The sequence below is a fragment of the Schistocerca americana genome, chromosome 5 (assembly GCF_021461395.2).
Source record: "Schistocerca americana isolate TAMUIC-IGC-003095 chromosome 5, iqSchAmer2.1, whole genome shotgun sequence".
NCBI lineage: Eukaryota > Metazoa > Arthropoda > Insecta > Orthoptera > Acrididae > Schistocerca > Schistocerca americana.
The window spans coordinates 203,437,406-203,460,875 of NC_060123.1; the positions used below are offsets into that span (position 1 = coordinate 203,437,406).

The 23,470-nt window shown below is 37.8% G+C and overlaps 1 protein-coding gene and 1 non-coding gene across 2 annotated transcripts in view; both read right to left on the reverse strand.

The window, feature by feature from the left end:
* Positions 1-23,470, reverse strand: part of LOC124616792 (guanine nucleotide exchange factor subunit Rich) — a 292,166-nt gene that overhangs the window by 125,264 nt on the left and 143,432 nt on the right. The window contains exons 14-16 of the mRNA XM_047145207.1: positions 20,687-20,818; positions 734-973; positions 535-649 (exon numbers count right to left, since the gene is read on the reverse strand). Coding sequence (XP_047001163.1) covers positions 535-649; positions 734-973; positions 20,687-20,818 — 487 coding nt within the window. The remainder of the gene's footprint in view (positions 1-534; positions 650-733; positions 974-20,686; positions 20,819-23,470) is intronic.
* On the reverse strand, positions 8,885-8,958 carry Trnat-ugu. Its single transcript has one exon. It is a non-coding gene; the product is annotated as a tRNA-Thr (tRNA).

Consider the following 23,470-nt stretch of genomic DNA (forward strand, 5'->3'; position numbering starts at 1 on the left):
AATCCTTTGAAGGTTTTATGCACTAATATAGAACTTCCAGCACTTTAGGAAATGAAATCCAGCAAAAAAACAACACATTTTGGATAGATTTTTGATGCCCAGCTACGCTTACACTGTATATGTGCATATTGCAAACGTATAAAAAAAAATTGCACCAAACACACAAAATTGCTTCCCAAGCACTGAAATCAAGACTGCAATGTGTGATGCACTTCCATAGCCAATGATAAATCATGTCACATTATCTCACCAGTCAACAATGAGGAGGAGGAGATTAGTGTTAAACATCCCGTCAACAACAAGATGAGTTTTGCAACACTTCCAGAGGAACACTACAGAAATGGATTAATGTCACTGGAACTTCAATGATGTGGTGTGTTGATATAAAAAGGAGATTGCATTTCAAAATAAAAGGGTTTCAAAACAAAAATTCTTATTTTCGCTATCAGGAAAAAAAACTTTTTGCACCACACTTTCACAACAAACCCATATGATTGATATCTAGTACTGTTTCTGAACTCAGAAATATCTTACCAATTGCTCTCAGGAAGCGAACCAGATCTTTGGAGAGTTCCCATCTGCAGCTGTCTAGTGCGGCATTCAGCAGAAGAGTGGCATATTGTCTGCTAACGGATGAGTGCTCTAGGTTCTAAAAGAGATCATTAACAAATATTAATGCCAGAAATGTGTAATAACTATGCTATCATAAACAAGACTCTGAATTAAAACTTACTTGCAAAATAATTAAATATGAAGCAGCTGTATCCAAATGTTTCTTCATGAGACAGTCTTGAAATAAATCTTTAGGTTTACCAGCTGCTGAGAATAGATATGGCCACAGAGCGATTTCTGTTTTACGTGCACATTGAACAACAGTTTGCAAATAAATAGGAAATTCCTGTATGAATTCAATCACACTTGGAAGCAATGCATCAGGGATAGGCTCTTTACTTGTCGCTTCTTCTTCCAAAACCTGAAAAGGGAAATACTCAACCATTAAACAGAAAATTTTCCTTACTGGGCTTGCTTACAACATATTACAGTAGGTTTTTTTAATTTATTTGCACAGTTGTTTGGTTCTTGACATTAGGAGTGGCTCAAAATTGATTAAATTTAAATTGTTCTCTGTTGTGTATTGGATTACATATTAGTAAAAGTTACTCACAGTTCAGATAAAATCCTTACTTATTCATACACTGGTTGAATGAACAAAAAGGCTAGTGACGCTGAGCAAGTGCATCTTATTTTCTTGTAGGATACCATACTTATTTATTGTCACTAATAAGTTTTGTTTATACGTGTTTAACAAAGATGGGTATGTTGCATGTAATTTGATAGCGTTAAATGAGAAGATGCCATTAAGATGACCCAAAAAAAAAAAAAATTGAGAGAGAAGAAAAGCAGCACTATTCTGTTGATTATAAGTACTACACGGTCCAGTCAAATTAATGAGACCACAGCCTATATTCAATGACAATGTGCAATAGTAATTCACAGACTGCAGGTGGTAGCACTACCAATGGAAGGTATATACGAGGGCCATTTGAAAAGTCCAAGAGATGGCACCATCGGCGCATATCGAGGTCATGTTTAGTTGGTAGCATCTTTGGAAAGAATGCACACCAAGTTTAAGCCATATTGGTCTATTTCTTTGTGTTTGACATTCGTGTGAATCCGAAGTCAAGTGATTGTCAAAAAATGGACAAAAATGGATTTCATGTGGTGATTAAACATTACTTTATGAAAGGCGAAACACCTCAGGAGACTAAAGAGAAGCTTGATAAACATTATGGTGACTCTGCTCCCTCAATTAGAACAGTTTATAAGTGGTTTCAAAATTTTTGGAGTGGCCATATGGGCACAAGTGATGCTGAATGTTCTGGATGCCATGTGGAGCTTACGACTCCAGAAATCATTGATAAAATCCATGATATGGTGATGGATGACAGAAGAGTTAAGGTGTGTGAGATTACTAGTGATGTGGGCATCTAAAATGAATGGGTACATAATATTTTGCATAAACATTTGGACATGAGAAAGCTATCTGCAAGATGGGTTCCGCGATTGCTCACACTCAACCAAAAACGGAATCATGTGAAGTGTTGCAAGGATGGTTTGCAGCTGTTCAGGAAGAATCCACAGGGCTCTAAGCATCGTATCATCAATATGGATGAAACATGATACATTACTATATTCCTGTGACCAAACAATAGTCTAAACAATGGGTTACCAAGGGAGAATCTGCACCAAAAAAAGGCAAAGACCATTCCTTTGGCCGTAAAGTTTATGACAACTGTCTTTTGGGATTCGCAAGTGATAATCCTCATCTGGAAAAGTATAAAACTATTACAGGTGAATATTATTCATTGTTACTGGACCGTTTGAAAACCGAGTTGCAAGAAAAACACTGGCAACTGGACTGCAAAAAGAGTCCTTTTCCATCACAACAATGCACCAGAACACACCTCAGCAGTTGTGGTCACAAAATTCACATCCCCCCCCTATGCTCCAGATTTGGCTCCATCGGACTACTATTTGTTCCCCAATTTGAAGAAATGACTGGCGGGGCAAAGATTTTATTCAAACAAGGAGGCGATTGCAGCAACTAATACCTATTTTGCAAACTTGGACAATTCCTATTATTCCGAAGGGATCAATAAATTAGAACAGTGTTGGAAGAAGTATATAAGTATAAAAGGAGACTTTGTCAAAAAATAAAAAAGGTTTACCCCAAAGACGTACGTAGTTTTTATTTTTGCACAGACTTTTCAAATGCCCCTCGTAAAGCATGTCTGAGGGATGCGGAAAACAGTGCAGTAGTTACTGTAATGCAGAAATGGAGCAATTTATCTGATATTCAAAAGGGCATGATTGTTAGCTTCTGGGCCAAGGGTGGAAGCAATTTCAAAACAGCTTAGTTTTAAACTGTTCGCATGCCACCATAGTTAAAGTATATCATGCATGGCAAAATGGCGGTATTCAAAACCTGCACTGTGGCAACTGTGGTGGAGCAGGATGACAGAGGTGAACGACGGCTGCTGAGATGCAACTGAACACTCAGATGAACCAAGCAGCTATGTTGTTGCATATGTGCCTCCGTAGCAGGTGCTGGTGCTGGTGCATGCACTCATGTTGACTTCTGTTCATTAGCAATGAAGGCTGGACATCCACTGAGTAGTGGCAGGTGACACTCTCAGACGAGTCACATTTATGTTACATTGGGAGTGAAATGTCTGAAAGCAGGCACCCTGCCACAATTGTTGGAAGGGTCCATGCTGAAAGAGGAAGCATTATGGCCTGAGGAATGTTTTTGTGGCATTCTCTCGGTAATCTCATCATCCTGGAAGGCACAATGGATCAACACGTAGTTTCCACTGACAAGGCTGCAATAACATACAGCGACAGGATGTATGCGACACAACTCTGTTGCACCTCTTCCTTCAGTGGGGATATTAATGGTGGGGTATAAAGTTGGTAGCAGGAGTGTCATTTGGACAGATGGAGACATCCCACAAATTTGAATGGGTGGCGGACACCACTTTGTGAGGAGTGAGGACTGCAGTGGAGAACGTATTTAACCTTTCAAAAAATGATGAGAGGTAACTGAATCTCTGATGGCAAATGCAGTTCAGTTGTTTGAGTTGTAAACAGATGAGGAAAGTGCTCTTTTGCAGTTGGACAGTTGGTGTGCAGCCAGTGTTGGGTGTACAAACAGGTAACACACAAGGAATCAATTTCTAAAGAAATAAGGGAGTGTTCGTAAGCTATAAAATAAGTTTAAAGCTGAAGAATGAAAAGTGAACCTCAGCCAGGTACAAATATGACCCAGAAAGATTATTTATATAAGTTTGTCCGTGCAGTGTTTATGTACTTTCTCATTATTCCTTTCTCTTGATACATTTTCTTTACGCTCTACATTTCGAAGTTTATTCCCATTCTTCAAATCCATCTTAATCTCCTTTTGTTAACAAATTAATCTCTTCCTGCATTAACAATTGATTTCATAAACTTATACCTACTTATTTTCCAATAATCATCTCAACCAAACCATTCTAAATATCAGGAGGCTATCAGACCCATGACTACAAATAATGCTGCCCTCACCCCCCATGGAAATTTTAAAAAAGTTGCTACTTTTCAAGTACTACAATCAAAAAAGCTCAACAAAGATTTCGTAAAGAAATTCACAGAAACAGACCAAAATATACAAAATTTCACTAAAATTGCAAATTAGAATTTCGCAGAATTAAAAGAAGATGTAGGCACTTGTTTAGGCGAAATTTCAAACTTTAAATCTAAATTTCAAACTTTAAATCTAAATTTCAAGAAATTGAAGATTCCGTTGCTGTGAAATCTTTCTGTAGTTACAGTTCATTGTGGAATAATGATAACATAAAAACAATTTCTGGGGAGGGCAATATACATCCGATTGATTTCATGTACAAGATAAAAGATCACTTGACTGATAAAATGAGCGATAGTTTGAAAATTAAATTTTTTTAAAAGTTTTTAGATGGGGAGGCTTTGTCATGGGCGAACCAATCAATCAAACCCAAAATGTCATTGAATGAGGTAGAACGAGCTTTCATGAACAAATTCTGGTCAGAAACTAAGCAAGCCAGAATTAAGTCAGAATTTTTGAATGGGCCAAATTTCAAACCGGGTAGTGGACGCATGAAAACCTTTTGTGAACAACAGTTAAGAACTTTAGTACATCTTGATAAACCACTTGATGAAATGATCCAAATAGATGCATTAAAACGTAGATTGCTGAACAGGTACAGTGGAGTCTTGTCTACGGACCTGATGATACAACTGAACAATTTGTTAGATATATAGATAAATTGGACTTAGCATGGGAGAGAAATGACAGATGTAATGACAGACCTGATGATAACAGGAATAACAACAACAGAGCCTTCAATGATCATTTTAATAGTAGATTCAGAAATGATGACAGAAGAAATGGGGAGACGAATGTTAGGCAAAGACCTGAGAACAGGAATTTCAAACCAAGAAATAGGCAGTGGGAGTAAAATCAGGAAAACAATAGTAACAATTTTGAAAACAGAAGAAGTGGTCCAGTAAACTAAGACCTGCCTTTTTCGGAGCCTGGCAAAATGGGGCAAATAGACATGGGAATTGCAATCAGGCACACTGTAGTAACTTCAGAAGGGGAAGGGGGAGAACAAATAAACTGTACCAAAATTTTTTATCCAGAATACAACCTGAAGTGAGTAGAATGAAGTTTGATAGGGAATTTTGGAAATTTTTATCATCTCAAAACAAAGGTGAGCAAAAAAGTAAAAAATCTGAATTTGAATTAGAAGAAAACACTTTGACAAATTTCTTTGACTGTAGTAATGCAGTAATAGTTGTTGATAGTGATGAGAACAGGTCTGATGAGTATGGTTTAGTGAGAATGTTGAGTGACTGTGAAATGAGTGAAAATGCTGATACTGGTGCTGTATGTGTGGAAGCTGATGTTCATGTGCTAGGCAATGGAAGCGACTAATTCCAGATGAAATTGCAGTAGATAATAGACAGGAAAATGAGGATGTGATAGAACAGAGTAGTCACAGTGTTGAGGTTGTTGAAGAAGTGTGTGAAGAGAGAGATGAGTTTGGCGTTGAAAATAATATTAAGTGTGATGATAATGTTTCTGATGAGTGTTTCAGATGATGATAATGATGTTGATGATGATATGTTACTTGCAGAACTAGATGGGATGATATATGTAGGAGTTAAAGTTGATGATTTGATGCTGAATGATTCTGGAATTTCTAGTGTGTGTTTGAGTAATGAGTTATAAACCAGTAGAGCAGTGCCTGATAGATTAATGTTACCAGCTGATGTTAGTCATGTTGTGTATGGATGTGTTTGTGAAAATGGAAAAGATCTAATTAGTGGTAGAGTACTAAGTGCAGTAAGTAACTATAGTAGCAAATATCAGTATGGTGATCAAAAGTGTAAGGTCTTAAGTGAAATTTGTCAAAGTGTGTACTCAGATGATAAAATAGCAATGAAAAATGTGGAACAGTCTCCTGGCGATAATATGATTATTAAATGTGTAGAATCTGTAGTAAAAGGTAGTGATTGTGAGAAAGTGGTGAAAATAGTTAGTGACTATGGTGACAGATGTAACCATAGTGGCCAAAAGTTTGAAACCATAAATGAAATTTGTCAAAATGCGCATTTAGGAAAGGAAAGTTGTTTTAGAAATTTGGAACAGACATCTGATTATAACTCAATTAGTGGATGTGTACAAGTAGTGGAGGAAGGGAATGTGTGTGTTGAAATCAGTCGTTTGCAGACAGATTTGAAGGAGCTTCGCAAAAAAATTTACCTAGTTAATGAAAGTACCATAAAACCGAATGAACAACCAGCAAATAGTAAACTTGTGTTGAAGACTGTATACTTTATGCCACACAGACAAATCCATGTTTACACCTTGTCATGCCACACTATGAATACTTTCATCCTGTAGTCAAGAAAATACTAATTGAAAGAAAATAACAACTCATAAAAGGTACAATTAATGTTCACTGCTTTTTGCAAATGCAAACACTGATGAGTGAGAAATCGAATAACTTAACACATTTGAAGCTAATACTGTAAAATATTTTTTGTAGTTTATATTCATATTTCTTTTATGTGTGGATATTTGCATATTTTACCTATATTTTGTTTATTCATAGAGTCAGGGTTGAAAAGGGTATATTTGAACACTAGTTTATGCTTTTACCTGGCAGAGATTGGGGGTTATTTGATATTTATATAGGACCATTTGAATTTGTTGTTATTTGGACCCATTTAGCATCATGATATTTGTTCTTCGATATTTGACACAGCATTGGAAATTTATTTGTTATGCATCTTCCTTTACACATTGAACGTCTTACTGTATACTTTGGCAAACTCCACGGTGAGTAACCCAGTGAAAGTGAAATAACCAATAAGAGGGAATATATTTTCATTTTTGTAATCACTGAATATTTGAACACTTTTTTTGAATTCTTATGTCCATCATAAATTATGAATTAAATAGTGATTTAAGGAGTTGAAATAGTTGAGAATATATTCTGTGCACTGTATCGTCAAGGCAAAATCTGGGGCTGAACATCCTTTCAGAGACGTTTTTCAGTAATTTTGTGGTGAAATTTAACAGGTAGGGGATCTGTGGTACTTTCATAGATACACAATGTGGCATATGGTGCCTTGCCCCAGCCAGTGACTCCATATGTATTTTCTGGAATCACTCCCCTTTTACTATCCTTTCTTGTTAGTAAGAGCAGTTAGGATTCTTCTACTATCCCAGAGTATACAGTGTGCAATTTGTAAGACGCAAGTCTATATCTTGACCAGGCACTTAACTTAGAGTGTGGAAGAACAAGACAACACTAATTTCAATTTTTTTTAGCAACCTGTATTTTCAAAATGATATCCATTTTTCTTATTAAGATTCATCATGTAGTGATTTGCTACTGTGTACCAGTAAATCATGAACTTAGTAATTTAGTATATGTTACTTTTAATCTTATTGTGCTTATTGTGTGTTTAGAGTTGGTGTGAAGCTTACTTAAGATATATGTGCTGTTATGGAGACAATTTATTACTTTACAACTGAGATGTGATTACAATTAGGTTAGACCGTTTGTAGCCTTATACATGTGTTCCCATTTGGTTTTACCTGTTACTATACCTATTATGTGAAAATCACTGGATAGATGTTTGTTTACTATCAAGTATGAAAATACTTTACATCATGATCTTGTCCTTAACTTGTATTGGATCTAATATGTAATTGTAAAAATAACATGTATCAGAAAGAAATTTATTATGTTTGTATACTTCTGTAATCAGTGTGGATAGTTATTGGGACAGAAGTGTTCCGATTCCCAGGATTTAAGAGTCACACAGTTTTATTTTCAAGTGATTTTCTACTGCTTCAATGTCCAAATCATTGGTAGTCTTATTTAATTACGTCTGGTATCTGTACATGTCATGCTTCCTCCTTAATATAGATACGAGGTGTTCTTGGTCAAAATGTCTACACAAATCTGAACTGTTCAATACTGCTGTATATGCAAGTCAATGCTTTTCAATATATACAAATGTTAGCTTACTGGTTAAATTTCTCCAATATCTTATTGACAATATTCTGATGAGCACTAATGATTCATATGTAATGTGTAGCAAAGGAAAAACAAAAGACTGAGGATTCGAATTTATGATACAGTTACAGTTCTTGCAGACATCTACCTTCAATTGAAGACTAGTTTGTTCATTAATATGTAACTGATGAGGGAATATATATTTATCATACCTTTAGAGTGGCTGAAATAACCATTTTACTCCTAATATTAACCCATTCATATTTAACCACTATCACCCTTTGCCTTAACCTATGTTGGAATTTACCTTATCTGTGCCCAATTTTAATTACTGTTTCATCTGACGGTGCTACATCATATCTAATGTGGTGATGACCAACGAGAAATCTGTCAACTAGTTTTTGAGCAGTATGTATTCTGGAAGTAACCTGCTGGTACTTAATTTGCCAATGTAAATCTACTTCTACAGTGACATGTGGCCATGGTGGCTCTCAGTCTCTACAAGAAGATGCTGAAAAATTTGAGAAGACGACTTTCAAGCTACGAGAACAAGGTGCCTTTCACAGTAATTGTGGGCAAATCCCTTTATCCGTCCTTGTGGTTTCCTGACTTGAAATATTCATATCGGTTCAGTTGCTCTAAACTCTGAGTTTGACTTGTAAAGAAATGAGGACATTTGGTCCTACAAGTGGTACAGTTATTACAATGAAAAGACAACCCTTAGCTGCTTTCAGGCATTGACATTCGTCAACGGGAACAGATAAAATGTGTGCCCCGACCGGGACTCAAACCCGGGATCTCCTGCTTACAGGGCAGATGCTCTATCCATCTGAGCCACCGAGGACACAGAGGATAGTGCAATTGCAGGGACTTACCTCTGGCACGCCTCCCGCGACACCCACATTCTCAACGTATTGTCCCGCACTACATTCATAGTGACCCCGCCCATTATCCTCATTAGTCGCGGCGTGTTGCCGATTCCTGTAAGAGTTCGGGCACTTTTTTTGTGCATCGGCACAGAAGAAGAAGATGGTCAAGTGGCCGGTGAGCCTTATATATATATATATATATACTAAGATGGTGCAGTTATTATGTCTAAGTACACTTCAACAGCTGAGAACTACTGTTTCCTGTACATTTCTTGACAACAATCTTTACATGATACTATGCCTACTATAATCACCTGTTTAATCTGGTTTATCTTCACTTAACACAATGATATAATGTTACAAGTAATATAATCCTTTATAATCACCTATTATCAATGTAATTTCAAACTTATGAATGTTTATTCATATGCACGGCTGCTTGTAATATTTTCTGCCTATACTTAATACAATGATATACTGTTACAGCAACATGGTTCTCAGTAATCACTTATTATCAATGTTCTATTCCTTTCAAAAGAAATGCACTTACTATAATTAATCTACCACTTACAGGCACAAAATAAAAAACTAACAAACACAAACATATACACAAAATTCAAGCTTTCGCAACCCACGGTTGCTTCATCAGGAATGAGGGAAGGAGAGGGAAAGCCGAAAGGATGTGGGACCCATCTCCTTTTCCTCAAAATCGCCCTCTCCAAACCATCCAGGAATTTCTCACTTCCAGCCTTGCCTCTCAATCCTTCTTGAAAAACCTTAATCCTACTCCCAACATCACCACAGCTGAAGCCCAGGCTATCCATGATCTGAAGGCTGACCGATCCATCGTCATTCTTCTGGCGGACAAGGGTTCCACGACCGTGGTACTTGATCGTCGGGAGTATGTGGCTGAGGGACTGCGTCAGCTTTCAGACAACACTACATATAAAGTTTGCCAAGGTAATCCCATTCCTGATGTCCAGGCGGAGCTTCAAGGAATCCTCAGAACCTTAAGCACCCTACAAAACCTCTCACCTGACTCCATCAACCTCCTGACCCCACCAACACCCCGCATCCCTACCTTCTACCAACTTCCTAAAATTCACAAACCCAATCATCCCGGCTGCCCCATTGTAGCTGGTTACCAAGCCCCCACAGAACGTATCTCTGCCTACGTAGATCAACACCTTCAACCCATTACATGCAGTCTCCCATCCTTTATCAAAGACACCAACCACTTTCTCGAATGCCTGGAATCCTTACCCAATCTGTTACCCCCGAAAACCATCCTTGTAACCATTGATGCCACTTCCTTATACAAAAATATTCCTCACGTCCAGGGCTTCGCTGCGATGGAGCACTTCCTTTCATGCTGATCACCTGCCACCCTACCTAAAACCTCTTTCCTCATTACTTTAGCCAGCTTCATCCTGACTTACAACTTCTTCACTTTCGAAGGCCAGACATACCAACAATTAAAGGGAACAGCCATGGGTACCAGGATGGGCCCATCGTACGCCAACCTATTCATGGGTCCCTTAGAGGAAGCCTTCTTGGTTACCCAGGCCTGCCAACCCAAAGTTTGGTACAGGTTGATTGATGACATCTTCATGATCTGGCCTCACAGTGAAGAAGAACTCCAGAATTTCCTCTCCAACCTCAACTCCTTTGGTTCCATCAGATTCACCTGGTTCTACTCCAAATCCCATGCCACTTTCCTTGACGTTGACCTCCATCTATCCAATGGCCAGCTTCACACATCCATCCACATCAAACCCACGAACAAGCAACAGTACCTCCATTACGACAGCTGCCACCCATTCCATATCAAATGGTCCCTTCCCTACAGCCTAGGTCTTCATAGCAAACGAATCTGCTCCAGTCCGGAATCCCTGAACCATTACACCAACAACCTGAAAACAGCTTTTGCATCCCGCAACTACCCTCCTGACCTGGTACAGAAGCAAATATCCAGAGCAACTTCCTCATCCCCTCAAACCCAGAACCTTCCACAGAAGAACCCCAAAAGTGCCACACTTGTGACAGCACACTTTCCGAGACTGGATCAGACTCTGAATGTGGCTCTCCAGCAGGGATACGACTTCCTCAAATCCTGCCCTGAAATGAGATCCATCCTTCATGAAATCCTCCCCACTCCACCAAGAGTGTCTTTCCGCCGTTCACCTAACCTTCGTAACCTCTTGGTTCATCCCTATGAAATCCCCAAACCACCTTCCCTACCCTCTGACTCCTATCCTTGTAACCGCCCCCAGTGTAAAACCTGTCCCATGCACCCTCCCACCACCACCTACTCCAGTCCTGTCACCCGGAAGGTGTACATGATCAAAGGCAGAGCCATGTGTGAAAGCACCCACGTGATTTACCAACTGACCTGCCTACATTGTGAAGCTTTCTATATGGGAATGACCAGCAACAAACTGTCCATTCGCATGAATGGACACAGGCAGACAGTGTTTGTTGGTAATGAGGATCACCCTGTGGCTAAACATGCCTTGGTACACGACCAGCACATCTTGGCACAGTGTTATACCGTCCGGGTTATCTGGATACTTCCCACTAACACCAACCTGTCAGAACTCCGGAGATGGGAACTTTCCCTTCAATATATCCTCTCTTCTCGTTACCCACCAGGCCTCAACCTCCACTAATTTCAAGTTGCCGCCGCTCATACCTCACCTGTCATTCAACAACATCTTTGCCTCTGTACTTCCACCTCGACTGACATCTCTGCCCAAACTCTTTGCCTTTACATATGTCTGCTTGTGTCTGTATATGTGTGGATGGATATGTGTGTGTGTGCGCGTGCGCGCATGCTAGTTATACCTTTCCCTTTTTCCCCCCTAAGGCAAGTCTTTCCGCTCTCGGGATTGGAATGACTCCATTCCCCTCTCTCTTAAAACCCACATCCTTTCGTATTTCCCTCTCCTTCCCTCTTTCCTGATGAAGCTTGAATTTTGTATGTGTGTTTGTGTTTGTTAGTGTCTCTATCAACATACGAACGCTTTCGTTTGGTAAGTTACACCCTCTTTGTTTTTAGATATATTTTTCTCACGTGGAATGTTTCCCCCTGCCTTATATAAAATTTTGTAACATTATAAACACATGAACTATGTCCTTGAACTTAATGTAAGACTTATATATGCCAGGAGATTTGTAAAGGGAACATCTATATCGCTTGGCTGAGATTCCAGTAATTTTAATTTTATATCTCAGACCTGCCTCTTGTTTAATTTTGAAAATGTAACAAAAATTTCTTTTGGCATTATCACACTTGACTCTGTGATGTTTAGAAAATATATTGATGAATATGAAAGTACTTCACATAATGCGAACATTGTAACATTTGTTTATTTTTTTTATATGAGATACGCTGTAATTCGATGCATTTGGCTACCTTATTTCTATTTTTTCATATTTATATAATAATTTATGTTTGAGCAGCAACAGATATCAGAGGAACACAGTAATTCTGTACCTCGCTCTAGTAATTTTCATGTATGTGTCTCAGATATGTCACAGATTTCAACATTGTATGTAATTGATTATGTTTGATCAAACCCAGATACTAGAGGGACTGCTTACTAAGTCAGCTCATAGGATCTAGCATTTGTTACATGGTTAAACAATACAGCATTGTATTTGTCATTTACTCTGTCCAGCAGAACGCTATTTGTTTACCCTTTGTTAATCACTCAATAGAGAGTGTTGGGGTTAATTTTCGGGGACTGGGATGGTAAAGCTGTGGCAAGTCTGTTCTGCAGGGAATGTCAAACACTCTTCTCCCTCCGGCACCACAGTGAAGTACTGGAACAGTGGGGGGTCCTAAGTAGGAGGGTATTCTGTCTTTGGGGTCTGTCGTCTTTTCTTCTTCAACTCCAACACTCCAAACCTTCTATTTCATTTCTTACTTCTCATTAGAGTACCAAGCTACCCTTCCCTCTGTCCACATGCATATGTCTCTATTGCTGAGACCCTTCTCATTTACCGTGCCAGCTTTATTAAGCGACTAAAACCTATTCTATAGGAGGATCTGGGGAACAAGCTAGCATTTCTGCATTATTAGATGTAACTATTCTCAGTCATACTATATTATTTATTTATGTCTAATTTTGTTGAATGTTGTCACCCAAGTGGTAAACATTTACTTATGTATTTACTTTGGTATATACTCGCATCTGAATCTTCTGTTTCATTTACTACTTCTCATTTGAGTACCAAGTTATCCTTGTCTCTGTCCACATGCATATGTCCTTATTGCTGAGACTCATCTTATTTACCTTGTCAGCCTATTAAATGACTAAAGTCTATTTTATCGGAGAATCTGGGAAACAAGCTAGTATATAATGCTCAAACCAACTTACCAATGTATAAAACCTATTCATATTTTGTTGTGATGTACCAATCATTTATAATTCATTTATTGTGTATTTTCACCCAAGTGGTTAACACGTACCTGTATATAAGGCCCAACCACATAGTTGTTGCTGCTGTTTCAATTATTTATAAAACACAACTAATATGATGTATTAGTCACTTATTCAAGTTATTGTATATTGTTACTCAAAGTAATACGTAACCACAATCTTATGTCTCATTCCGTTATTGTCAGCACTTACTGTAAAAGGAAAAGCAACAACTGTGCTGTGCAAATATTCATGAAAAAATACATTAATTAATTTTTGGATGATTGTAAAGGACAGGAGTGAAGCATCGGAAGTGTCTTGACAAAAGAAAAATGGAAAGATTGGACATTGTTCAGACATTGCATTCTATATATGTAGGGTGAACTATGTTAACTGCTGAGGAACTATACTCCAAGAATTTACTTTTACTACATTATAATAATATATTTGTTATTCAATACTAAATGTAAATGTCAATATAAACTGCAGAGAATAGGGCTGTAGCACTTTAAAAAAATTGTACTAGTATCATTTTAGTGATATGTTATCAAAGAACAAGTTAAAATTACAATATGAGATTTAAGACGGGAAATGCTTAAAAACGAACAGTTAGTATTTTTCTGAATTGAACTATTCTATTCAAAACAATCAATTATGCAATATATATGATGGTCATAAGTAGTGGAGTATGAGCCACATTTCAGGTTTTGCAACGAAGAACTTCCGAAGAGCTGAGATCTACAGTGTACTTCATTTCAGTGTTCTTCATTGCGCATAGAGGAGACTGAACACTTTGTTATATAATGGTCCAATACTTGGTGTACTTGCCAAAGATAGGAGATGGACAAATACAAACTGATATGGATTTTAAGCATCTGATAGTAACATTTGTTCCACAATACATCGCCAATATTGAGAAAGGGTTATACACACCAGTGTCTCCATTGCACTCAGGAGAACCTGGAGGATCTAATAACAGACATAAATATACAGAAACAAGACCAATTCAGCTAACTTCCAATGGATAATTTTCTGATTGAAATAGATCCTCATATTCATGTTGTAATACAAGCTGTAGACAAATTCTGCGAATTAACTTGTTCTTTCTTTGTGCTATTAATTAATATTTTGTTTAATCTAGTTGAATCTTATACAAAATAATTTATGATAATTTTACATATTTGGTTGCACATATCTTCCGCTAATTGTTTGTTAATCCAATTGATTGTAAAATGAAGACTGTTATGAAGATCTGTCAGAAAAGGTTTTGTTTAACTTTCAGTTGCACAAATCCTTTCGGGGGTTGTTGAAACATAACAGTCTAATATAAACTTACTATACACATAAATTTTAACCATAAACAGTAATTTCTGACATAGAGGTGTATGGAAATATGTACTTATGAAAAAGTTACGGAGAAAACAATTACAGAATCTTAATTACACTAATGTGTAGAAGTCAGTTAACTGGTAGAAACATTTTATATGATATCAATCTTCTGCAATTAGTAAATATAACAAGTGTATAGTTAACATTTGACACCTAAGCACTTATACACGATATAATTAGTATATAGAATAGAATTCACTTGTGTTTAATATATTAGAACATACATAATCATTGAAATGTGTCATTTGTTTTAGGATGAGAATTTTAATTGTTAATTATTGAAATAATAATTTTAAACAATGCTGAGGATTGTTCGGGATTGTTAAGAAAGTATAAATAGTTACAGCCATGTTGGCAAAGGAGGTCATTCTGGTTTTGGTTTCTGAGCAGTGAGCATGTAGCTGCTCCTTTTGTATTTTAAGTGTAGTTTGCCTTTGTAATAATACTTTAATTTTGTTTTGAAAGTATAATAAAAATTATGAAACTTAACACAAGATTAAACTAAATTAACTCTTCAGTAGTTAAGTTACAGTGACTGACAATGTACTCAGGACAACGGCTGTGGCAGATCATGAGTAACTATGAACAACCCAATTATTATGAGTAGTTAAGACATGTTATAAACTGCTTACAGATGTTGACTCCGAAATTATTGGTATGTTGGAGCACCACTTAAATAATTTGACAGTTCAGGGGCTTCCTTTACCAGGATACAGATTAGCTGTCTGTTTTTCAAGGAGTTCCTTGTGGGGTGGGAGACTGGCTATGTATGTAAAAAACAGTATTCCATTTGAGTCCATAGACTTATCATGACACTACAATGAACAGATACAGTAGAGCGTCGATTATCCGAAGTAATTGGGGGACATGGGTGTTCGGAAAGCTGGTTTGTTCGGATAATTGAACTGTACATGTTTATTTGCCAAAAAGAAGTACTGTACAGTAAATTTATTCATAAAAACATGCATCTCTTTTAGTATTACAAAGTAACATACAAAGGCAACTTCAGTAGGCATATATAATATGTGGCACAGTTTATTAAACAAAAATATATACATATTACATACACATTTTGCATGAACAATACACACAGTATACAAAATTAACGTTTAAAAAATCCTTTATTTTGGTCTGTCTAAACAAACCTACATGCTTACGAGCAGCTAAGTCACGCACTTTTTTCATTACAGATATCTGAAACCGGTCACTCTCATCTTAGGCTTCAAACCATTGCAAGGCAGAATCTAAACAAGTGAACACCTCAGAAGCTGTTGGTATACTTTCATCTTCACTTTCTGGAGCACTGATTGATGAGATGCTGGCGGCATCATCTTTATCAGTGATGACGTTTACAATCTCGCTGCCCTGCATGATTTGGTGTTCTGGATCTGCATCATCGATATTCATCCATTCATGAAAGTCTTCTTCATCACATTCACGGCAATCTATTTCTTTTAGCATACCGAGAATTTTGCACATATCATTCTGTTCCATTTTCAATCATACCTTGTGAATTTTCTTCTGTGCCCAAAATTTTATTCCAGGTTTTCTTCAAATTCTCTTCCTTTACACTATTCCATGCTGCGCTGATCATGTAGGACGTGTCTTTCAAGTCAATATTCTTATGATTTCTTAAGAGACTTTCTTCTCCATCCTCTTCTCTTTCTAACAATAACTTACGCAACAATTCTTTCCTGTAATATCGTTTGAAAGTCTCAATAACACCCTGAGACATGGGCTGTAATAAGGAGGTTACGTTAGGCGGAAGAAATATTACCTTTATGAACTCGTCTTTTTCATTTAAAATATCACATGACGGATGAGTTGGTGCATTGTGAAGGAGAAGTAGTGTTTTCTCCCTTTTCCCATTCTTTAGCTGATGAGCTTTTACAGAGGGTATGAAAATGTCCAGAAACCACTTCATAAAAATCGTACTATCCATCCAGGCACTCTTTTGTGAGGTGTACACAACAGGCAAGGCTGACATATTAATGTGCTTGAAACAACGGAGTTTTTTACTTTTACCAATGACGAACATACGCAGTCGGTGATTTCCAGTAGCATTAGCACAAGCCAAAGCTGCAATACGGTCCTTGCTTGTTTTAGGACCAGGTGCTGCTAATTCATGATGTGAAACAAAGAGTTTTTCTCGGTAAAGCTTTCCAGTTAAGTCCAGTTTCGTCAGCATTGTAAACGTTTTCGAGAGCATAATCGTCTTCCCTTAATACATCCCTTAGTTTGACTTTGAAAGAATCAGCTGCTGAAGAATCAGCCGACAATTTTTCTCCCTGTATTGTAATCTCACGAATGCTGTGTCTTGACTTGAAGCGTTTTAATCAGCCCGTGCCCACTTTAAAGTTCGAAGGCCCTCCAAGTTTTTCGTTGAACTGCATTGCCTGCTCACACAGAATGGGACCTGAGATAGGTTCTCCTTCCGATCTCTTTTGTGTAAACCACTTGTAAACAGCATCATCTAGTTCTGTGTTAGTGGCGAGCCTCATAGTTTTACGGCTTGTTGATCCATCAGTAGAATCAAGCATAGCTATAAAATTTTGCTATGCTCATCTTTTGTTTTTTTATATCCGTAATTGTCGACTTCCCCACCTTGTACTCATTGGATAAAGTGGTTGCAGATTCACCTTCTTCTAACCTTTTAATAATCTCGTACTTGTCCCTCATAGAAAGGACAACACGTTTACGTTTAAGCATTTTGTATCGTCAAGTTCACTTCTTCACGCAGCAGCACACAAGTGGTCGAAACAGAGAACAGACGATGACTGTTTGCACCGTGAGAAGCTCTTCTTGGGGGCGATCCTTCAAACTGCGAGGAGCGGCACGCCTCAACTCTAAGCTGGCGCAGCTGTTGCTGTGAACAGCTTTGATACTGCCGCTACTTCTACTGCCAGTGCCAAGCCGACAGAAGTGTGATGATTGTTGAAACACAGCGACTGGCGACTTGGCTGGTCAGCAGCGACTTGTGAAGGCCCCATTAGAAGCAATGTACTGCCAGCGGTGGCCCAGTGCGGCGACTACTGTGGGAAACTTGGTTTGGGAGTGAGGGGGTTGACGGACGGCAGGGTGGGAGAGTAACAAGTGTGAGCGAGTACACAGTTAGGTTAAGCGGTCGTTCGGTTGACCAACGTTCGGATAATCGATGCTCTACTGTGTTTGAATGTTGTGAGGGGCAGTTGAATTTCGTGAAACTAAACTTCTAATTATTGTTGTTTTCTGCTCACACTAGAGAGGGCTCTTGATTCACTTTGTAGGAAGTACCAGAAATTAGTTATATGTGGTGACTTCAGTATAAATTTTGTGTATGATGGTAAATTCATATGATCTGATGCAGACTGTGTTTTTTTCCAACTAGTGTGGAAGGGAACAGTAGCTCTGTCATAGACAATATTTTTATTCATTCTTCGTTACTAGATGGGCATTTTGTTAGTAAAAGTGTGAATGGCCTTCCAGATCATGATGCACAAATTTTAACACTAAAAGGCTTTTGTACTCAAACAAATGTCACATGTAATTATAGATTATGTAGGAAAGTTAATCCAACAGCAATAGAGTGTTTTTTAAACCTCGTCAAGAAACAAGAGTGGCAGGATTTTTATAATGCTGATAACACGGACGATAAATATAATGCTTCCCTTAACACATTTCTCATGCTCTTTGAGAGTTGCTTTCCAGTACAACATTCTAAATGGGGTACTAGCAGTAACAGGCAGCTCGGCTGACTAGCAGGATAAGGATATCATGTAGAACAAAACAGGAAGTACATCAAAATGTTAGAAGTAGTCACAATCAAGCTGTAGTACCCCATTACAAACAATATTGTAAAGTGCTTACAAATGTTATTAGGAAGGAAAAGAATATGTGGTATGCAAGAAGAACAGCTAATTCACAGGATAAAATTAAAACCATATGGTCAGTTGTGAAGGCAGTGTCTGGTCAACAGCACAACGTTGACGATATAAAGTCAGTTCGCAGTAAAAATATTTCTGTTACTGATAAATCAGATATGTGTACAGTATTTGACAATCATTTTCTGAGAATTGCTGGTGAATTAAATAAAAATTTAGCTTCTACAGAGAATCATATAAACTCTCTTGGCAAATGCCTTTCGAAGATTGATGTCTGAAATACTCCTCTGTGATACAGACAAGGGGGAGACTGAGTCAATAAATAAATCACTGAAGATTAAGGACTCTCATGGTTATGATGGAGTGCCTAGCAGAATATTAAAGTACTGTGCTGCACATGTTAGCCCTGTATTTAGCCATATTTGTAATTTTTCCTTTACGAATGGTCAGTTTCCTGAGCGATTAAAGTACTCAGTAGTAAAGCCACTTTATAAAAAGGAAGAAAGGGATAATGTAGACAATTTTAGACTTATTTCTATGCCACCAGTGTTTGCTAAAGTTATTGAAAAGGCTGTGTATGTAACGATAATTGACCATTTTGTATCGCACGATTTGCTATAAACTGTACAGTTCAGGTTTAGAAGCCGCTTAACAACTGAAAATGCTATATTCTCTTTCCTGTGTGAAGTACTGGATGGGTCAAACAAAAGATTTTGAATGCTAGATATATTTTTTGATTTAAGTAAGGTGTTTGATTGCGTTGGTTGCAAAATATTGCTCCCGAAGTTGGACCATTATGGAATATGGGGAGTAGCTCACACTTGGTTCACCTCTTACTTTAGCAACAGACAGCAAAAGGTCATTATTCACAGTGTTGAGAATGGCTGTGATGTGGGGTCTGAATGGGGTACAGTCAAATGGGGGGTGCCCCAGGGATCAGCGTTGGGGCCACTCCTGTTCCTTATTTATACAGATGATATGCCATGTAGTATTACAGGTAATCCTAAAGTATTTCTGTTTGCTGATGACATTAGCTTGGTAGTAAAGTATGTTGTGTGCAACATTGGCTCAGTTACAAATAGTGCAGTTCATGAGTTAAGTTCATGACTTGTAGAAAATAAAACTAAATCACAGTAAGACTCAGTTTTTACAGTTTCTGAGACACAATTCAACAAAACCTAATGTTTTAATTTCATAAAATGGTCATATGATTAGTGAAACTGCAAAGTTCAGATTTCTAGGTGTTCAGATAGAGAGTAAACTGTCATGGAACACCCACATTCAGCATCTTATTCAAAGACTTAATGCTTCCATTTTTACTATTCGAATGGTATCTGAAGTGAGTGATGATTTGATACGAAAATTAGTCTACTTTGCTCATTTTCATTTGCTTATGTCATATGGTATTATATTCTGGGGTAACTCTTCCCATTGTAAAAGGATATTTTTGGCTCAAACAGGCAGTTGGCAGTTCGGGCAAAAAGTGGTGTAAGTTCAAGAACCTCTTGTCAACCCCCGTTCAAGAGTCTGGGCATTTTGACTTTGGCCTCTCAATATATATATTCCTCGCTGTCATTTCTTGTCAACAATATTAGCTTATTCCAAAGAAAATCAGCTTTCACTCAGTTAATACTTGGCAGAAATCAAACCTGCATTTGGATCGGACTTCCTTAACTGTTGTGCAAAAAGGTGTGCAGTATACTGCTGCTTCCATTTTCAATAAGCTACCACTCAAATTCGAAAATCTTAGCAGTAGTAAGCAAATTGAAGAGTTTCCTAATGGTCACTCATTCTATTCTGTCGAGGAGTTCCTTCAAAAAGTAAGCTGATTCTTGTTGTATTGTTGATTGTGTTTACTTGAACTTATGGGTTGACTTTTTTCAGGTTCATAAACTATTTTTTGTCTGTTATTACTTTTATGTTTTTTAATTTCATGTACAGACACATTCCATGGCCTTGGAGATTTGCTCCTCAATTTGGTACTACAGAACTTTACGTGTAAATAAATAAAATAAATAAATGTCAGTTACCTCATGTAGTAGAAGTTCAAGAGAATGGGAGAAGTAGGGAAGATTAGTGCAACTTCGGGCTATTTCCCAAGCATGAAAACCTAAATTTCGACGAATTAGTTGTCTGAGGATTTGATGTAGATACACCTGGCTCTGAAACACACAGTAATGTACACACAAGACATTTAAGGACATTTACATTTCTTTTGAAGTACAGTATGAAAATTAAGGAAAATGACATTTTCCTCAATTAACTGACAATTTATAAGAACACCACAATAAAGTGGGGTATTTAAGACATAAAGTCAGTTTCAGCAATCTCCTAACCTATTTATCAGCTAAATGTTGCACTGTTATTACTTGCCTTGGCAGATGCTTGTATTGCACATGATGTACTGTTCCCTGTATAACATATTATAAAATAATATCAATATAATGGAAGGAAACATTCCACGTGGGAAAAAATATATATAAAAACAAAGATGAGGTGACTTACCGAACAAAAGTGCTGGCAGGTCGATAGACACACAAACAAACACAAACACACACACACAAAATTCAAGCTTTCGCAACAAACTGTTGCCTCATCAGGAAAGAGGGAAGGAGAGGGGAAGACGAAAGGAAGTGGGTTTTAAGGGAGAGGGTAAGGAGTCATTCCAATCCCGGGAGCGGAAAGACTTACCTTAGGGGGAAAAAAGGACAGGTATACACTCGCGCACACGCACATATCCATCCACACATACAGACACCAAAATAATCTAAACGATGAAACCCAATTCACACTTTTCTCACATGGCACCCTGAAAGCTTTGGAACAAGGTAGTCAGGTAGGTGCTGTATTTCTTGATCTCCAAAATGCATCTGACTCACAAGGGGAGGCCGCCAATTGTGAAATTCAGATTCGATTCATATTGCGCATAATAAAACCTCATGGCCAGAGGTGTAATGTGGCAAAGCACTAAGATGCACTTCTCAGCTATTGTCGAGAAAATCGACAGTTAAAAGAAACCGTTGCGGTGAAATTTCTCTCTACAATTATTAACATTATCCAGCGTCGTGGCGCAGCGGTAAGCGCTCGGGTTTGTAATCTAAAGGTCACATGAATTGCTTATGCATGTTGGTGAAGGCGGATCGCTCTCCAATTGTACCGCCTCCATTTTTCCGTTTGTTTAATAGGGTGTACCAAAGCTCTCCCGTCTGCACTGATTTTCGACGATGTTATAAGTTGTGCTCGGGACCGCATCTACCTTCTTTCGAAGTTAGCAGGCAACTACGCTAGTTATGCGGCGCTCGTTTCGGCCCATTCAACGTCTGTTCTTCAAGTGTAACAAGCGAGTAACGGAGTTTATATTTCATACCTGCCACAGCAAATTTGTGTTCGTGGGGTGCCTATTCTAATTCGAACGTTTGACATTACGCTATACATATTCGTTTCGGAATATCGTTTCTACGTCTTCCGTTAACTATACGTGATTAACATTATGAAGACAATTAATAACATTTGTGAAATACAACTTTGTTTACAGAAACCATAATGATGTTCGAAGTCGCCAGTTTCTCCACGACAAACGACTTTCAACAACTTATTATATGCATAATTGTTGAAACTGATTGCGGGAATTTTTTTATATATATATATAATTTGAACATTTGAATTACAAAAAACAAATACTAAAAAAAAAAAAAAAGGTTGCATGGCGCGAGATTCGATCCGGCGACCTTTGGATTACGAAGCCGAGCGCTTACCGCTGCACCACGACGCTGTAGAAAATTGTTAAGCGTAGAGTGTATTTCACCACAACGGTTTCTTTTAATTGTCCATTTTCTCGACAACGGCTGAGAAGTGCATCTTGGTGCTTTGCCACATTACACCTCTGGCCATGAGCTTTTATTATGCGGAGTATGAATCGAATCTGAATTTCACAATTGGCGGCCTCCCCTTGTCAGTGCCACACCTGTGTTCATTGTCAAAAGTACAATCATATGGAGTATCAAGCGAAATTTGTGACTGGACTGAGGACTTTTTGGTAGGGAGGACACAGCATGTTATCTTGCATGGAGAGTCATTATCAGATGTAGAAGTAACTTCAGGTGTGTCCCAGGGAAGTGTGTTGGAACCCTTGCTGTTCATGTTGCATATAAATGACCTTGCAGACAATATTAATAGTAACATGAGACTTTTTGCAGATGATGCAGTTATCTATAATGAAGTAGGCCTACTATCTGAAAGAAGCTGCATAAATATACAGTCAGATATTACTAAGATTTCAAAACGGTGCAAAAGTTGGCAACTTGCTTTAAATATTCAGAAACGTAAAATTGTGCACTCCACAATAAAACGAAAAAAAGTACTATCCCATGATTATAATATCAATGAGTCACTTTGGAATTGGCCAACTCATACAAATACCCAAGTGTAACACTTTCTAGGGATATGTAATGGAATGATCACAAAGACACAGTTGTAAGTAAAGCACGCAGATGACTTTGATTTATTGGTAGAATACTGGGAACTGCAATCAGTCTACAAAGGAGATTAGTAAGCAATCACCTGTGCAACCAGTTCTAAAATACTACTCAAGTGTGTGGGACACATACCAAGTAGGACTAACAGGAGATATTGTAAATACACAGAGAAAGGCAGCATGAATGATTACAGGTTTGTCTGATCCATAGGAAAGTGTCACAGAGGTACTGAAGGAATTGAGCTGGAATGCTCTTGAAGACAGACACAAACTATCCTGAGAAAGTCTATTAACAAAGTTGCAAGAAATATAAATTAAATAATGACTCTGGAAATATACT